The 19124-nt window shown below is 34.7% G+C and overlaps 2 protein-coding genes across 8 annotated transcripts; both read right to left on the reverse strand.

The window, feature by feature from the left end:
* Positions 1-461: 461 nt before the first annotated feature.
* Positions 462-5371, reverse strand: LOC102608410 (DUF21 domain-containing protein At1g47330). 3 transcript variants are annotated; one of them, XM_025096736.2, is made up of 12 exons: positions 4832-5371; positions 4416-4492; positions 4194-4277; positions 3982-4095; positions 3790-3876; positions 3443-3582; positions 3273-3360; positions 2704-2777; positions 2443-2606; positions 1793-2022; positions 1400-1446; positions 462-1035 (listed from the first exon to the last, which is right to left on the reverse strand). In XM_025096736.2, the coding sequence occupies exons 1-12, from the start codon at positions 5013-5015 to the stop codon at positions 873-875; spliced, it is 1452 nt and encodes a 483-aa protein (XP_024952504.2). In that variant the 5' UTR covers positions 5016-5371; the 3' UTR covers positions 462-872. The 3 variants fall into 3 exon arrangements, with proteins under 3 accessions (XP_024952504.2, XP_024952506.2, XP_024952505.2); XM_025096738.2 differs by having other exon boundaries at positions 4416-4683; positions 4832-4977; XM_025096737.2 differs by having other exon boundaries at positions 4416-4719; positions 4832-4977.
* Positions 5372-7482: 2111 nt separating this feature from the next.
* Positions 7483-13553, reverse strand: LOC102608992 (uncharacterized). 5 transcript variants are annotated; one of them, XM_052442279.1, is made up of 9 exons: positions 13237-13553; positions 13053-13160; positions 12843-12973; positions 12541-12641; positions 12323-12382; positions 10693-10751; positions 9578-9664; positions 9064-9474; positions 7483-8948 (listed from the first exon to the last, which is right to left on the reverse strand). In XM_052442279.1, exons 1-7 carry the CDS (start codon positions 13478-13480, stop codon positions 9657-9659), a joined length of 711 nt encoding a protein of 236 aa, XP_052298239.1. In that variant the 5' UTR covers positions 13481-13553; the 3' UTR covers positions 7483-8948; positions 9064-9474; positions 9578-9656. The 5 variants fall into 5 exon arrangements, with proteins under 5 accessions (XP_052298239.1, XP_052298237.1, XP_052298238.1 ...); XM_052442277.1 differs by having other exon boundaries at positions 10630-10751; XM_052442278.1 differs by having other exon boundaries at positions 9064-9664.
* Between the last annotated feature and the right edge of the window lie 5571 nt (positions 13554-19124).

A 19124-nucleotide genomic window follows, 5' to 3' on the forward strand; every position in this document is an offset into this window, starting at 1 on the left:
AATATTTGGGCAAAGCCCTTCAGAAATTTTTTTTTGTCCAATTTTTGTAATTTATTGTGCAAAATAATTCTCGATTTCTTTTTTTAAAATTAATAAATAAATATGCTTCCAAAGGAAATTAGTTTAGCAGTTTAGATTCTATTAAAGGATTCTGCATTTTAACTCAATTGAAACTTTTAAAATCTACCCATGCCGGATTAAATCATTATATTCAAATTTGATAGCCTGATTCTATACTTTAACCAAAGTAAGAGATTTTGGAGGAATACAACTCTTAGTTAAGCTGTGTAAAATTTAATGTAATATCATATGTATAATCCATTTGTACATATCAATTGTAATATTCAATATAATATCAGTTATTGTCCTATACTCCTGTATAACAATATTAAAAAAAGAAGCTATTATTAATTTAAATTAAATGCATCCTTTTGCTAATCTTTCTCGGAGGCATCATTAGATTAGATGTAAGGCTTTCGGATTCTAGAGCAATAAATGGAACAGAGATTTCAGTTTGATTTTACAAGCAATCAACATGAGTCAGGAAGTATCTTTTTCAACTACACAAGTACTATACATCCTCCTCTACCTTCTGCCTAAAGTTCAACATATGCCGTGGGCTAAGTAACTAAATTTAAAGGATTCCTTTCCGTAACTTCATCTATGTTTTCATCTATCAAGTAAAGCACAATAACAACCCAAATTTCAACTACCCTCCTGTAGTATTAATAACGTGCTGCGGCAATTACGCCTGTGACCAAATTATCGCTAGAGAGTGCATGATCATCCTTTAGCTATTGAACTGTACCCCTCCTCTAAAGCTGAATATGAGCTTTCTTTCTATTCAAAACCAGCTCTGGCGGCTGCCCTGATCAGGAAGGCTCTTTCAGTGAGAAAGTGGTTGCAGCACCAAAGTCCTCCAAGGAAGGTGAGCCTGCAGAATTTTGAAGGGCAGATGATCCATTCAGAGAGGGTTGTGATGTATTATCCTGACTCTGAGACTTTTCCTGGGATGCATGCATGTTTACTTTTATCCTGCATTTACAAAAATACCAATCATCCTTCAGGTTCACCAAATGACTCATTACATGGTACTAGTTTTACTTGATACAAGATAGAGAAATCAAAAAACCAAGGATTCTTTGGATTTGACATGAAGGACAGTATTGGCAGTTCTCTCATCTTGCTTAGCAACAGCAAGGCAGAAAATTTGCCATAGCATGGCTTGGAAAATCAGAGTGAAACAAATTGGACGTACCACACCATGCCTTTCCAATCCATCTATAATAAATGTCACAAGTTACTAAACTTGTGACGTAGAGTAATCAAGTCAATTAGCAGGTTCCACATACACAAGAAAATAAAGAAGTAGAACACAAAGGAGAACATAAAACTTAACCTGTTGTGAATGTTGACATATTCATCGGTTTCATCCAGTATCTCCTCCTGACATACACATTTGGAAATATATATAAATCAGCAGAGGCAATTAAAACTAAAAGAGTAATGACAATCCCCAAGAACAGTATTTCTGCAGCAGTTTTAGACACTTATCCCAACATTCCAGACAGTAATATTTTTTCTTAAATCACCATGCATAAAAAAATACCACTCAGGTACACTGATGGTGCACAAGTGGCCTGCCATGAGTCCCATAATGCAGAGAACAATTTCTTCATTACCATGATATTAGGAAAGATGTCTAAATAAACATATATGAAGGCCTACACAATGCTTAGTGAATGACCTCTCCCATGGATGTGCAGGCAATGTGGTTTTGCTTAATGTTTACCTGAAGAAGTTCTTCAATGACATCCTCCATGGTAATAACACCTACGGCTTCGTCATTGGATGGAAAATCTGGAAAAGGACCATTCTCAAAGTCGAGAATGCAGTACGAACAACCTCTGTGTCGCTTATTAAAGGTAGGAGTAGCTGGTGGAACTTTCTTAGTCTGTTGAGCATCTTTTGATTCCAATTTATTCCGCAAATTCTGGCCAGCAGCAGTAACCCCATTATCAACTGAGAATTCAACCAGACAATTAGTTAAATTTAGTTCAGAAACAGATCAAGTAACCAAGCAACTAAGAGCAATAAAGCCATCTTGCACCGGCAATAAATGGTATCTCATAACAAAAGCAATAGCAGAGGAAGAACAATGAAATTGACTGGTGATTCTTTCTTGCTGAAATGGAAATCAGATACAAAGGCAACGGACAAGAAACATCCAAAGAGGAAAATTTCTGTTTGGTAGTACCAGATGACAACTTTCAGGAATAAACATGGTAACAGACAACATCGGTTCAAGTACATTGCTAAGCAGAAGTTTAGAACAATGTATAAGTTATGAGTTTCAAGGTTGGAAACTTGCAACTACAACCAGAGGTGCATGATATTGCTATTTAAAACAGTTCAGAATAAAAGTAGCAGCATCCATTTCACCTTTTTGAGATGATTTCTCAGGTTGTCCTCTTGGCTTCTTACAATTGTCCTTAAAAAGCTCACCCTCTTTTTTCTCATTTAGATCCTTATATACAACAGCAATGTGGCTATGTCCTTTCTGAAATTCATTTAGAATATCATACAAAGGCATGTCTTCTGAAACCCTGTAGGATGAATAATATAGAAAAACAAGAACAAATTGGCACCTTCATATATACATCCCTCCAGACAAGAAAAGAAAAAAAATTAGAGACATCATACCGTGGTATTCTCCGTATGATCATTTTCCGCAAAGGAACTGCATCTCTATAATCGACTGATAAAAGATTTTTAACCTACCAACATCAGATAAGGGTTAGCGAAAAATGAAAAATAAAGAAGAAGAAGAAGAAAAGACACTGGTTTGATGGTGCATACTGACACGTGACAATTATGAAGAAATTAGTTGGTGTAAGTAATGACATTAATAATAAAGATGAACAGAAACTTCAGCTTTTGGTTTTAAGAACAAAAGAATCAAGGAGAAGAGCTAAACTAAGAAAACATTGCATAACAATAGAAGAGAAAGAGAAAACTCTAGGCATCCATGCATTCAATAATACACAACTAATTCAATATTTTCTTAAGTTAGTCTTTATCTTCATGACTACAAACAAACCAGCAGTAAGACGAAACTTCTGCTGAAATCTTTTACCATTCAAAGGGAGATGTGATCACAAGAACATGGACTATAAAGCAAGTAGATGAAAAAAAAAAGTGAAGTATTCGTGCCATCAACAATCCATAAAACATAATCTAATAATCTAATATACATAAAGAAACAAAATTACCAGAATGAGGCCAATTATATTTGTCGGATTCCCAGAGTAAACAGGAACTCTACTATGACCCATGGTCATTATGGCATTTAAGGTATCCCTAAATTGCAAAGAAAATATAGTTAGATGTATGAAGAACACATAGGATATTAAATAGAATGTTCAGGAATCCACAAACCCACAAAGTAAGTGTTGCATCCAGATCAAGAGAAAATGCCTTCGATATGGGAGTCATGGCATCTTTTGCAGTTTTTTCAGTCAACTCCAGAGCTCCAGCGATGATAGTAGTCTCATCATGAGTTAGATCCCCACCTTTCCCAGCCTAAACAACAAAGTATATTACACAACCCATCAACAAATTTGGCCCAGAGACGAGGCATTTACAGCAGTAAAACACAAGCTACAGGTTGGTCATTCATTTCCCTTCCAAAAAAGCTTGTATAAAGTCCAAACAAAAGATAGTTTGATACGGAAATGCCTAATGCAAACAAGTTTGGAACTAAAAAAGCTGGAAACATTAATTTAATACCTCATTGCCATGAAAGTTAACAAAAGTCTTTAGCTCTGCCCTCCTTAAAAGAACTGCATGTCCCTTACCCAGCATCAAATCCAAAATCTACAATTTGTATAAGCATTCATTGAAAATGCAATTTGCTAAACAACTATCCAACCCAACTTACACAAAGCACAAAGTACAAACATTTCTGTTCATCAATCATACCTTGCTAATTGGATAAGATATAGGAAAGAACAAACAAAGAAGGACACGGACAATCGGTGCCATTGTTGCTCCAACAGTCAAGCCATAACGAGTACAGACCGCTTGTGGCAGTATCTATACCCAAAATTAAGTTTAAAAGTAAGTCAAACTAATACTTAAGAGGGCACCACCGTTATAAAGAAAGGATGCCCGATTTAGTGAAAAAAGAAAACCTCTCCAAACATAAGAATTAGAGTCACTGATATCAAGACTGCAGCCCATGGAGGAACAAGCTTGTCCAAGAATATAGGAAGAGCCTACAAGGATATGAAAGAGATAATTGAAACAACTGAAAATATATATATATATAGATATTGATGTTAACAAAAACATTTCTCTCTTTTTTTTTTAAAAAAAAAAAAAGGCACACACATCATAGAACCATGTTATATTACCTCCATAGCAAGAGAGTTTCCAATCAAAAGAGTACATAGCAGAAGATGCTGATTCTTAACCACAGGAAATATCTTTGCTGTAAAAAAGCAGAGGATACCATAACTCACATTGTCTAATGTTAGAACCCTTAGCTCGTAAGTTGACTCACAACTGAAATCAACTCAGTGCCCGCCCTCAAATCTCAATATACAATCTTTACTGTTTGACAAAACTTATCGGTTATCAGCAGGAATATTGGCACCCTTCAGATTGATTGACTCTTATCAACTTTCAGTGAGGAAAATTGAGTTTAAAAAAAAAATCCTATTAATTCAGGAGGCGAATAAGTATTCAGAGCAGAAGTGATGAACAAATTTAGAAATTAAGTTTGAAATTCAAACTTTGAATTGATGACGATGAAAGAGAAAGAGGATACCGGCGTGGATACGATCCTGAGGGCGACCGGACTTGATGAGGACTTCAAGGTCAACGAGTCCTAAAGACATGAGTCCCAGTGTTAATCCAGCCATCAATCCAGCGAAGCACACCAGCGCTATTATCCCAAGCACGAACACAAAAAACATCGTGCCACAGCATGCCACGTCAGAGTCGGACGCCATCTCTCACTCTCTCCGTCTTCCTCTCGCTCAAGGCTTTCTTCTTGTTACAATATTCAAAACAAATTAACGATTTGCAGACCAGGCCTTTGTCTGTTGCTTTATGAGTTATATGTGTTCTTTCAGTTCAGTTTCCTCGATTTGATCAGTCAGCAATCGACCTCTACTGTGCAAAAAAGTTTCAGTTTTACGGCCATCCAACACTTGCGTTGCGTGTATGCACTCACACCGACTTGTCCACTTGATTAGGTAGGTATCTGCGGCCATGATCTGCTTACGTTTTGCCAGCCTATTTCAACCTTCGGACATTCTCTCCACGTTCCAAACTTTTCATTAAAATTTAATTTTGTAGTTCCATTGTCATGTCCGAAGGCCGCGTGCGATAGATAAATAAAGCTTTATTATCATAGGTTGCTGAGGTGGACCCCACATCCTTGCGGCTGATGTGAATGTCATATTTATAAGCTCAAAAGTAAAAAAATAAAAATTAATCATAATACAAATTAGAGTGGGAGGATCCCCGACTTGTGTCTGAACAAAACAAAAAAGTTTTTAAAAAAAATTAAAAAAGATTTTTTGGGTAACTATTATTCACCAAGTGTTTGTTACATGTCGTGTGTGAGTGATCTTCTTTCTGCAATGAAGGTTCAGACTTCGAGTGGCTAGCAGTCATACTCAGATACCTACCCTAATAATGTACTCTGAGCTGGCCAGGCCCCGGGGCCATTCACCGGACACTCAGAGATGGAAAATGAGGGGTGGGTAATTTTTAAAAACCTCCCCTCATATTTAGGTTTGTTGTAAGTAGATGTGAGAATTTATTTATTTATAAAAAAATTTTTATCATCAGTTAATTTTAACATTGACCGTTATTTGACTGTGTAAAGATAATATTATCCTTAACAATAATTTGTAGACAAAAATAACTAAAAAAAATTTTTAAATTATTGGTGCGAAAAGCACAAATCTTATTTTTTGACAATTTTATCCTTGTCAATTTTAAAGATTTACAATATCATAGGTAAAGATTATAACTATTTCATTTTCAAGTTTTTAATTTTATCTTTTTTGTAGAAATTTTAAGAAAATATTAATAATTTAAAGATGATTTTTAAAATTTTTAATTTTATCTTTTTTGTAGGAATTTTAAAAAAATATCAATAATTTAAAGATAATAAAATAATCAATAATTTTAATTTTTTTTAGTTATTTCCGTCTATAAATTATTGTTAAGGGTAATATTATCTTTGCATAGTCAACTAACGGTCAATATTAAAGTTAACTGATGGTAGGAGATATTTTATAAATAAATAAATTTTCGCCATTTACTTACAACAAGTCAAATCTCAAAGGAGACTTTTAAAAATTAACCAATGAGGAATAGATGGTGTACGGAGCTGTGTAACAGCACGAAGATTGTTTTTTTCTGGAACATTTAATTCTAGGCTAATGCATGTAACTTAGGGAATCCTTAATTCTATAACAATTGCGTGGCTCTGAGTCTCTGTCATCCAAATTTATTAATCTGTTATAAAAGATAATTTTAAATATTTGATACAATTATACGACTTGGAGCTCCAAATCAGGCCGTCAGAGTACAACAATGAACAAAACACATCATGTTTCGTTCACGTAAACGATTGATTTATATTTTATACGAATTTCAACCATTTGTTTAACTCGCCCATGTGCTTAACACGAATTTCATCCTTTACGATGTTATTGAGAATAAATTTTCTTAGATAATAAAAATAGTACATAATCAAAGAATGAATGAAAAAGAAAGTTTAGTTTTAAATTTTTTGAATTTTAATATATTTATAAAGGAGATTATTATTTCCTCCCTACTAAAATTAATATATATCACGGTCATTCAAATGACATTCTATCTTGAAAATATAAAATATATCTATATATTTATTATAAGAAAAGATGTTTAAAATAATAAAAAATATAAAAAAATATTATTATTAATTTTTTATGCACATTGAAACCTATATATCTTATTTTTAGTAATTAAATTTTTATAATTTATTTAATTAATAATAAATATGAATACAAGTGTATTTAATAATAAAATTATATTATAAAATTACAGTGACATAAAGATTATTGGCTATTATAAAAATAATAAAAAAATAAATAGTATATATTAATTTTAATTTGGAGAAAATAAAAAATCTCCCTATTTATAAAAATAACCGTATACTTCTTAAATTTGTCAAAAAATCGCAACTCTCTTGTAAAAGATTTCAAAGTCAGTTCACAGGTTAAGACGACACGATCACTTGGAGAGCTAATTGTAATACAAATGGGTAGGCAAGACAGCGAATAAAAAGTAAAACACAACGTGGTTAATATAATAAATGAATGATGCAAACACAGACAAGATGATATACATCCGTATTAGTTTCATTCCACGTGTCACAGACCGCTGTGTGCTAATCTCTAAATAAAACTCCATAAAAAATTTTAGCTTTTAAAATTTTCAAGAAAACCACAACCAAAATTATTATTTGCATTTAAGGGAAAAAAAAATTAGGAATAAGCCGAATCTGCGAATCCTATTCCTGCTGATGACCAATAAAGAGGACTTTGAAAGAGAGAAAGGGAGAAAAAGAAAGAAAAAAAAAAGAAAAAAGAAGAAGAAGCCCACATAGGCCATAGCCACCCGATAGCCACCTTGATCTGTCAAGTGGGAATCTTCCAAGTCCACTTAATTGCCCCGCCCACTCAAAACAAACTTACATGTTACATCGCCAGCCTTGTACTTGCACAATTGGCAATTTCGGGTGGATTGAAGTCACACTTGGCATGAGCAACCAAAAGACAAGTACGTACCTCAGCATAGAATGGTTCGGCTTGGTTACATTTTGCTACTACGGGAGCCACCCACTTACGATAAAGAGTCTTAACTCTTTTGAACCATTCATTTGTTGCCCTTTTTACGCAATTCATGATGGATTGGACATGTTAGAAAACGAAGTTTGGGACATATGAAATGGTGGCACTCGTGGACTATTTTGTTACATGCCTTTTCATCAAGGCAGTGAAGCACGATACGATTGAAGGATTTTCTCAAACGTTGGTTATGTGTGGCTCTCTTTCCTTATCCCAACTACAGACAATTCCCTCTACCTGCATAAACATAAACCCTTCCTATATTATATATCTCATGCATTATCTTCTTACTACCTTCCATTACTCTTCAAATTTCTCCGTTCTCTCACAAATGTCGGACCAAGAAAATGGATTGCCGGAAAGCCCACAATGGCAGGAGCTAAAGCTTTCACAATTGTTACTTACTGACACAGTTCGAAATCTGCATGCAACAATTGATGCTCAATGGGATTACCTTCAACGGACAGCATGCCAAACTGCAGCAGGGAGAGCCATGTGGAAGCATGTAATCCATGACCCCCTTGCAGACTTGCTTGCAGGGGAGACGTATCTAAGAAACGTTCATGAGAAGATAAAGAAAGACCGTCTCAACAATGCTCGAGAAATTTCAGGGGTAATTCTTGCCATTCGAACCCTCTGGTTTGACTCACAAATTGAAGCTGCTCTTAATTCTTTTAATAGCAGAGAAGCCCAGGTTGTACTCCTTGGTGCAGGTTAGCGGTCATTCCTCCCCGGTTCTTGATATGTTTGATCATATTATTTATTACACACTGTTATCAGTAATGCAGCTCAAACTAGAGTCTGTGAGGTCCCTAAGCTTTCGTATTATCAACTGAATGAATAACGATGGACCCACACCACAAAATAGATATAATCCAATCTATTTCATGGAAACATGCAAACATCTAATCTTTCAGTTACTACCATTTGTAAGAAACAGCTGTGGTAAGAGACTGTTAATAACAAATTTTGGGTAGATAGCTTGCATCAATGCATCACAGATTCATGGCGTCTTCCAAAAAAGAAAATCAGTCTCTGCAATTCAGGAATAGAAAACTCATAATTATAGTAAATAATAAATTCAGTAGCATTTACAATTATCAAAAGCTTAGCGAGTCTTTTATCTGTAGGAATGGACACAAGAGCATACCGTTTAAACTGCTTGAAGGAAAGTGATGTCTTTGAAGTAGATTTTTCACAAGTCTTGCAAGTGAAAACCGCTCTCATACAAACAGCAATGGAGTTCGGAGATGAACAGCAGCATCCAAGGATGACAGCAAAATCCCTAACCACAGTGGCAGCAGACATTAGAGAGAATGATTGGCTTGAAAAGCTTCAGCTATCAGGGTATAAGCCAGAGAAGAACACAGTGTGGGTTCTAGAAGGTATCATCTACTATCTTTTGGACATCCACGCCATGCAAGTGCTGAAGCTCATAGCTGACAAGTGCAACCTTGTTCACACAGTTCTTTTAGCAGATTTCATGAACCAACCATCAACCACACTATCCAGTTCCATCTTCCATTTCTCAAGTGATTGGCCAGATCGTCTCCTGCCAACCCTAGGATTTTCTAATGTTAGGCTTTCACAGATTGGTGATCCAGATGCTCATTTTGGGCTCATGAATGATCCATTAAATCTGTTCAACAAGCTCCGGAGCTTACCCAGGTCCGTGCAAACCCACCCAGATGATGGAACACCATGCCGTCGACTGTATTTGGTGCAGGCTTCTGGTTCACCGAATCAAACAACTGCATAGATAGCCATCTGTTATATTGTAGAAACCTAGGCCTCAGCTTCCAGTTACAAGATAGATGTAGTATCTATTGTTTGCAAATTTGTCCCAGGGACAGAAAACATCAAAACTCACACAAATAACCAAATTGCAACACATAATCTGAGCAGTGAGTGATGATTTATAACAGGTCATAGACATGAACAATATGCATACATCTAATGTTGTTTACTCTTTTATCTTAAGCCACATGCTAGGGATAAACCATACTTTTATCTTCCCAGTAAAAGATTTCATAAAAATTCCCCAGTTTAAGTTCCTTACCTATTGGGGGTTCATTAAAATACTCTTATGATTTTCAGGTATGAAACTAAATTTTGCAAACTGATGTAACAGGAAGCAGCTGAAGAGAAGGGTAAAACCCACTCACCAAACCATTGAATTAAAACTTTGAAACCAGAAAGGGCAATGCTCAGTCAAAAAATCAGATAACACAAGGTTTTTGTCCACTGCATATAGTAAGAGTCAAGACCATAGCTAGATTTTCAGATGGCGGGAATCATAGTTCTAAAAATCTCCGTTCCTCATGGCCATTCAGAATTCAGGTGAAACAAAAATAAAAATCACAAAATACACCCGAACATTTTGGGAAACATAAACATATTATAAAATGATACAAAATCATTAACTTACAGCATAGTTCTTAGGAGGTTTACCTGCTAATATCATTGAATGCACAAGAGACAAATTGGAAAACTTAAATGTGGAACATATTCCCTTTTTTCTCTTTGAGCAAAAGTAAACCATCTTCATTTCCAGAATAATACTATAATACAGATAATACAGAAAATAACCAGATGCAGACCCAGAAGACGTCATGTTGAAATAGACATTTTCAACAATTCCAGTATCTTCTATTTTCCAACTCCATAAAAAAATAAAAAAATAAAGCATCTACAAAACCTTAAAAGCAGAACATACACCAGAATGTTCAAATTGCAAGAGGAAACCAGAATGTTCATACTTCAAGGCAGTCTTTTATACCCTGCTCAAATTTGTTAAGGGAAGATATGGTGTCCATTAGTGCATCAGCCAACTTTTCCCTGCAGTAAAGATTGAATAATTGTTAGAAAAATATTAAGACAACGAAAAGATAATTGAAGTAGGTTAATTAAGAGAAAGAATGTAGATAAAAACTGAATAAGCGCAATATTGAGTTGCATCTTACATTTGCTAGTAAAGAAGAGTTAATTGCGTTCATAAGTATGATAGGTCCCTCCACCAAATAGATTAGCCTCTTGGGTTGGATACCTAGAAATTCTAGGCCAAGGTCTCAAATAAGTGGTATCAGAGCCAAACCCTAATTGTAACACCCTAGGCGAATCCCACATCGGCAAAGCACGGGAGAGATGCTGGGTTTATAAGGGGTGATCCACACCTTAATTGGCAAGACGCGTTTTGGGGTGTATGGGCGCCCCAAGAACAAATCCGTGCGGGCCTTGTTAAGGCCCAAAGCGGACAATATCTTGCCAGGTCTGGGTTGGGTCATGATATTATGGTATCAGAGCGGCTCCGCGTGTCCTCTTGAGCGATGGTGGGGCAAACCTCAGCGAGGACGCTGAGTCCCCAAGGGGGGGTGTATGTAACACCCTAGGCGAATCCCAAATCGGCAAAGCACGGGAGAGATGCTGGGTTTATAAGGGTGATCCACACCTTAATTGGCAAGACGAGTTTTGGGGTGTATGGGCGCCCCAAGAACAAATCCGTGCGGGCCTTATTAAGGCCCAAAGCGGACAATATCTTGACAGGTCTGGGTTGGGTCATGACACTAATAGTCGAAATGTGGTGGCAGAATAACTCACGTGTGTCAGACAAAAGAACAAGGGTCTACCAGTAGTTTCGTCTAAGAGGGGATTGTTGAGTTATGTCGCATATTGGCTAGTAAACAGGATTTAATTGGGTTTATAAATAGAATAGGTCCCTCCACCCAATAAGCTAGTCCTTTGGGTTAGATACCTATAAATCCTAAGCCTAGCCTTCAATACGCACGACTACCATCACACCTAAATTGAGGAGTAATAATCTAGGAAATTCACAAGTTTGCAAAGAATTTTAAACTGCATATAGAAACCAGCTTATAGATACATCCACAAAATTAATGGCAACATGTGTGGATAAACATAGCTGAAAGCCAGCAAAATTGTCCCAGCCAGTACTCACAGCATGCGCCAACTGCTTCAGAATACGATGTTATCAATAGTCAATAGACATGCCCAACTTTGACTCCTAATTCATATGTGCAAAAGACGATTCTACATCACACAAGCACCAACTTTGACTCCTAATTCATAAGTACAAAAAACAATTCTACATCACACAAGCACCTTAGTTTCAAGAGTTCTATCTATATGATAAATGGCTATTTAAACTTTAGTTAAAAAGATGCTGCCAGTGGAAAGCAAGTTCTCTGGCTCTTTCCTTATATTTCAAAGTCAAGCGACTAATGTTTTACAGCTATTATACTTACGAACATTGCCAAGAATGATCAAGTAAGATAAGGGCTGATGTGGAATGTGAACCAAACACTACATTTCTAACACAAGAGTAAAGATTCTTCGGGGGAAAAAAAAATAAAAAGTTTTCCCACATCCACATTCTAGTGAGCTAGACGTACCTTCTGGAAGAGAGTTCGATAGCAGTGTCACCAGCCAACCCGTTAAGAGAAGCAAAAGATCTGTAAATAAGAAGCATTAAGGTGGGAGAAACAAGAACAGACAGGATGCATTCTTGGCGCAAAGATACTCCATTTTCCAGTGAATATAACCAAAACAAAATATTACACATAGGCAGATATACTTTATTGGTAGCACACCCATGTAAATCAGTAACTACCTTATAAGATCATCAAGTATAGCTTCAGCTTGCAATTTTGCAGGATCCTTATTATCAAGCAATGAAGAGGCATTCTTCACAATCAAACGAAATGTGCAAACCTGCGAATTACATGAATTTGAACAATATAAACACAGCCAACTTCACATCAAATGGAATGAATCAATTTCTTTTCTCTTAACATCTGATCAATCATCTATTTATTTCACTTGAGCAATAACGAAACCCTAATTAAAGGAAAACGAAACTATCAAAACAAATACAAATACTAAAAGACCAAAAAAGAAAAAGAAAATGCAAACCTCTACGCCAGTATTAGCTTGAAATGCAACAAATGAGTTCCTCTCTTGTGGAACGCAATCTCTAGCTGCAGATCTAAACATCTTTTGTACCTCCTCTAAATCTTTGTTTGTATAATCGGATTGTTTATCCACTGCTAGAACTTAACTAAAATTAATCAATTAAATTAATAAAATAGAGACTCAGTAACTGCAGGAGAGTGATAATTTTACTTAGTAAGAGGTACGCAGAGTTGAGGATTTGCCGAGAGGCATCGATTGGGGCTAAAAGAAACTTGGAGGATTTCTTCTTTTGTTCTTTGAGCCAGTCCTTTGGTCCAGCTGCGTGAGCAACAAACAAGCAATTAGGTTTTGCGATTGCAAGAAGCTTTGCTTAACGAATGGAAACGGCACGTACAGATTCCGATGGAGAAAGCGTTGGCTGGATCAGGTAGAGCCAGTGAAGGCGCGAGAGTCAGAAATGAGAGTAAAAAGGCGTCTCTTCGAGAGATTTCAAATTCGATGCGATAGCTTTGTTGATTGTTTTGATGTTTGGGCAAGAGATTTTGTTTTGAAATTGGTAATTTTGGAGGGAAGTTTGATGAGGCGGTGAACAATGTGGAAGGCGCGCAGGAGCTAAGACGCGGTGGAGCTGCTGTCATGGTTGAGTTTGACTGATACTTTCAGTTTCTTTGACCTTTTACCTCTCGAAACCCAAAGTCTGAAACCCAAAGTCGAAAGCCAAGTATAGGCCCGCTTCACCAGTAATTTTATTTTATTTTTTAGTAAAACTTTTTTTTAAATTTTGAAATCCTTGGAAAAACAAAATCGTATTTTTTTTTTAGACAAAAAAAAACAAAATCGTATTTTTTTTTGAGAGAAAAAAACAAAATCGTATTGGAAAAATGCAAAATCGTCTCTAATTGAATCTCAAAAAAAATTTTTAAAAAAAACCTAAAACATTAAACAAAAAGAAATTACACATCTAAAAATCGTAGTTGTATAGACAAGTCAGTATGGCACTAGGGACGACCTGACCGGCTATTCTTCACCCAGCGAGCAACGTACTTCTTGCGCAAAGTATGGGAGCACAAGGCGGGCCTGAAGCCCATTGCCCAACAGCAGTCATTTCCAGAATCCCAACGGATTGAACAATCTCATCCAAACGATGAGACTGCAGGTAACTAACATAGCGAAATCAAATTATCATAGGCGCAATCGCACAAGTTTCACCAAATGGCTGAGGGGTGCTGGAATGTCTCATCAACCGGGTATAATCGCGGACATGTTCTGCCAACTGACTTAGCATATAAATTAGCTCCGATTGTGTGTTAGGTCGGAGAAGTTCCAACCCATTGCGGCTTAAAAATCTTTCGTTGGCGTCTACTTGAATTCCTTCACCAGCAACAATGTCAGACAAGAAATTTATCATTGCTTGGTGGGCGCAGCTTGACTGGTTTGCTATTGATTAGCCTTCGTATCATCCCAAGTTTTAACTTTAGCTCCACCCCCAAGGCCCTGGTCCACGTGCGCATCTTTAGACATTATAATTGTAAAAAATGATACGCACCCACCAATAAACCTCGTCAAATTAATTATATTTTGAACCTTATTTGTTAATACATTAGTTTTACCTTTCGGGTTAACTGTTGTTGTTGGCAAAAACAGAATAAGACTGATGGCTGAACATACCAAATGCATTACCAGCTCGGCTGTGAAAGCCAACAATTACCCCGCCTGGCCGCATTCCATCGGAAAATTAAAAGCACTGCCTCCTTCGGAGCCAAATGGTCCATAATTGTTGCATAAATCAGCTCATGAACATCGTGTTCAGCGTTTGTCTCCCTCGGCAAACTTTCCGGCACATGCGTTATCTAAACTCGTTTTGGATTTTTACGATTTTGTTGTTTGGATTGAGACTTCTGCAATGGCAATTCAGCCAATTTACGAGCACCACACTAAATGACAGGAAATAGAAGGACGACATGTGTCCTTTCATAGAATAGTCTTCTTCACTTAATTTTTCACTGAAGGAGACTAGGGAATATTATTGATAGTTAATTTAGGTCAACTATAAAAGGGCACATGTCAATGATGGGAAGGATAAATGATGGAAGCATTAGGTAGGCAGAATCCTTAGACTTTAAGGAGGTCTCCATGATCCACGAAGGATCCCTATGGAAGGAATGTGATTCGAACACTAAAAGTAATTTACATAGGCAATAGAGCAAAATGAGGAACGCTGAAAGTATGCCTAGGATGCCTTATGATTTAGAAGCTGCTTTTCTATTTTCTAAAATCAACCTCCCTTAGTCGGGAACCCAGGGGGTGCGTATCATTTTCTAATAAATGATCACTAACTTAGGAAGAGGGACTCACGAACCTTATCTTGTGCATCAAGCTTATTCCAACACTCTCCAGCCGCTATCATACAAAACAATGGTCCTTGAAGGAAAAAAAAAGATGTGCCGCTGTCAAAAAACTTGGGAGGAACCTGACGTTTATACCAAATATCAAGATAAACTATAATGCATCTTTTGGAGGGGGACACGCAATTCTTGAGTAAAAAAATTTTCTAATGAGAAATTGCCACATGTCATATAAGAGAAATTTAAAAGATTTTAAATAATTTAATGAGAATTGTTATGACAGACCAGAACGCGCCCTTTGGAGGGGACCGTACTATTCTTCAATAAAAAAAAAATCTTTTATTAGGAAACTGCCACATCTTATATAAGAGAAATTAAGAAGACTTTAAATATTTGAACTCTAACCGAAAATTATGCAAATTTTCTTATATAAAGGGGCTATTACCAACTAGGTTCCGCCTCGTGTCCTGAGGGATCCAAGGATGACTTTAACAGTCTTACTATATAAACTAAGCTTGAAGCTTAACAATGCCTTGCTTAATTTTGATTAATCCACGAGACGTCATCATTATTCGAAGGTAGTTGTAACAAGAATTGAATCAAAGAGTGGAATATGGAATCGTTTCGGCTCATTCATACGTGGCATGCAACTCTGATATACCACTAGAACTTATGCCCTGGATTATATTCTTATTCTTTTGTCTACAAAAATACTTACATCGAATGATACTAATAGTACGTTCAGTCACATAAGTCGTGACCTCTGCCATATATATTATGTCATTTTCCTTCTACTTCTAATATTTTCTTTGGATTTGATTTTGATCTAGACAAATTTTCAGGGTGGAAAGATGTTTATTGATCGTGATTGTTGGAGCCTAACAGAATCTGTAAATTTGGTAACCCTTAAGAAAAAATTTTTAGGTGCTCCTAAAGCACTGCTCATTTTTTATTTACTTTTTATTACGTGCATGCTCCAACCAATTATAATAATATGGATACACATATACTAAATAGTGAATGAATAAATAATATTACTCCAAGAACACTCAAAAACAACAATGATATGACAACAATATAGAAAAATGACTAAAAGATAGATTTACACGAAGGAGAATTTCTCATTGACTAACAAACTAAAAGCATCACTAAAAGACTCTTCAAGTAATATTTTACTTCTTATTTTAAGAGCAATATCAAATTTTTAAAAAAAATCAGAAGGTGCCCTAATTAAGATTATTCAAATAAGATATGCTTCTTTGTCCTTAAAATTATTAGTAAGTTTCTTTATTAACATTATATTGTTTTTATTGGAAAGAAGTGCTAATAATTACTATTAATTTTTCATTGCAAAAAAATAAAAATCAGTTTTTTTTTTGTTTATTATAACGGCCTTTTTTCACCCTACTAGTATTATTAAACTCATAACACATCTCACCATAAATTTTACAATTACCCCTTTTTTCACTTAACTTCGTCAAATGGATCAATTTGAATTATCTGATATTTTCAACACAAGTTCCTAATTTATCTTTATTCGTTGAGCCATCTTCATCACCAATGCTCTAATTTATAAAGAGTTAAAAATACTTTTAGAAAAATAAAGGTTTATTTAAATTGTTGGAGGGGGGAAATGCAAAGTAATTAAGGTTGTTGGAGTGATAAAATAGAGGGTAATTAAATTTGTTAAGAAAAAATAAAGGGTAGTTGAATTTAGTGGAGATAAAAAATTTATTAAAATAATATTAACTTATTTTTATTTAAAAAGTCTTTTGAAATAGAATTTATATTTTCACTCTTTTATTAACTGCATTGATTAATAAATAAATAAATAAATAAATAAATAAATAAATAAATATATATATATATATATATATATATATATATGTGTGTGCGCGCGCGCGCGCGCGCAGAAACGTGGTATAGATATAATTACAGGTGATATCGCAGAAACCACCACCAAGTATCATATTTTTTAATTAATGTAGTTTTTGAAAAAACAATATCACCTGTAATTTGTCGGTAGTCGCGCGCGCGCATTGATGACACACGTTTTAAATAACTAATCACTGATGGATCCGTCCAGCGTTTATGCATTCTCTATTTCAGAAAATCTTAAGATAATTTTCTCAAACATTCTTTACGACTGACATGTGATACACGTTAAAATAATAAGTTTTGCAATGGTCTAGTTGAGATATTTCGTACTTGTGCTCCATATTTGGCTTCAAATACTAAAAATAAAATATTTTGAAAAAAAAAGAAGAAATTATTCTCTACAAATATATATAAAAGCTCGAATTTCTTGCCATACCTAATGACAAACAGACGGGCTAACACCTAATTAATAATTAGTTCATTTTTAAGTTGTTAACACTTATAATAAATTGGTAATTATAATTAGTGGTGCTTTTTCTTAAAAAATAAGTAACAATGCACCCCACATCTCCAAATGAACATCGCAATATTTTTATCCATTAAGTAATATTATTTCATCATATAGTCTTATTTCATGGTCTATAACTTTATTTAAAAATGATAAATTATAAAGTTTAGACTTACAAAATTTATATCTCAACTTATTTTTTTAAATATAGTAACTATTATACTCAATTATTAATATCTAAAGTGTGGTTGCATTTATTCATTGGATAGTATAATGAGATAATAAGTAACTTTATAAGTTAAAAAATAAATTATGTCCTATTCAGATTTTTTATTCCTCCCGCATAAAGTTAGGCCAAATTTTATTAAGAAATCACTTAAGGAATCCAGTATGGTTGACTATTGTGAATCTCAAATTTTCTCAATCCATCTTTATCTAAAGTCTAGTTTTGTAAACAGAATAAAAAAAAATTGATAAGGTGTAAATTGACATAATATTATCACTTTTCAAATAATCTGCTATACATATTTGGTAATTTATAGTGTATTTATTAATAAGTAATCGGAATAAATTAGATTAAAATAAGTTGGAATCGAAATAAGGAATTGGAATCATTATAAGTTGTTTACTTGAACTGTATGAATCGAAATCACAATAAATTGCATTCGCATTGATGTGTTTACTTAATCTTAAAATTGGAATAGACCATTACAAATTACTAAACTATTCATTGTTAATTGTTGTTCCTGAAATTATTTGTATATATTATAATGTTAACAATAATAAGAATAAAAATAATACTAAAACTAAAAATAATAAGAATCAAAATTAATGTTGTTAATTATTGTATTATTATTATTTAATTGGTTGCTGGTGCCAATGCATGAAACCCGCAGTTGTTGCCCAAACGACGACGACGTGCTAGCCAACCAATGACCAGTTGTTGCTCTATAAGCGATGATGTATGAGTTTTTTGCAGAGACAACGAAGTAGGGATGGCAATGGATTAGATTTGATCTAAGATCCAGGTGATCCAAATCCAATCGGATCGGATTTGAGTCGGTTTAAAATGAATTTGGATCGGATTTGGATATTGATGTATAGATTTAAGACGGATCTGGAGTAGGTATAGATCTATCATAATACCTAAATCCATATCCATATCCACCCACCCATCTTTTAATTTAATTTTATTTTAAAAGTCTCATACCAATTGTAGAATTATAATGATAATAAATTTTATTTATAGCATATTAATGGTATTTATCATGCATTTAAACTCTTAAACTTAAAAGTTAGTTTTGTAAATTTAAAGGTCAGCCAGCCCCAAAGTATGTACATGCAACATTCAAATTGCAAGCCAAGTAATACAACTTGGCAATTTATTTTACTATATTGGCCAAATAATTTTTAAGGAATATAGTTGTTCATATATTTAGTCAAATATTGCCATAATAAAACATTGAATATAAATCATATTTTATTTATATGTAATTATCTAATGTTGTAAGAATGAGGGTGGGTGAGTGGGTGTGGATATTAGAATGATGA

The sequence above is a fragment of the Citrus sinensis genome, chromosome 5 (genome assembly GCF_022201045.2).
Source record: "Citrus sinensis cultivar Valencia sweet orange chromosome 5, DVS_A1.0, whole genome shotgun sequence".
NCBI lineage: Eukaryota > Viridiplantae > Streptophyta > Magnoliopsida > Sapindales > Rutaceae > Citrus > Citrus sinensis.

What these genes read in the sequence shown, in the direction of transcription:
- LOC102608410 (XM_025096736.2), bottom strand. Translation starts at nt 5,015, where the DNA reads ATGGCGTCCGACTCTGACGTGGCATGCTGTGGCACGATGTTTTTTGTG. An exon ending in CTGGATGCAACACTTACTTT is followed by an intron (nt 3,361 to 3,442) that starts GTGGGTTTGTGG and finishes TTTGCAATTTAG; the next exon opens with GGATACCTTAAATGCCATAA. An exon ending in TCATTGAAGAACTTCTTCAG is followed by an intron (nt 1,447 to 1,792) that starts GTAAACATTAAG and finishes TGTGTATGTCAG; the next exon opens with GAGGAGATACTGGATGAAAC.
- LOC102608992 (XM_052442277.1), bottom strand. Translation starts at nt 13,480, where the DNA reads ATGACAGCAGCTCCACCGCGTCTTAGCTCCTGCGCGCCTTCCACATTG. An exon ending in CGCTTTCTCCATCGGAATCT is followed by an intron (nt 13,161 to 13,236) that starts GTACGTGCCGTT and finishes TTGCTCACGCAG; the next exon opens with CTGGACCAAAGGACTGGCTC. An exon ending in AAGCTAATACTGGCGTAGAG is followed by an intron (nt 12,642 to 12,842) that starts GTTTGCATTTTC and finishes TGTAATTCGCAG; the next exon opens with GTTTGCACATTTCGTTTGAT.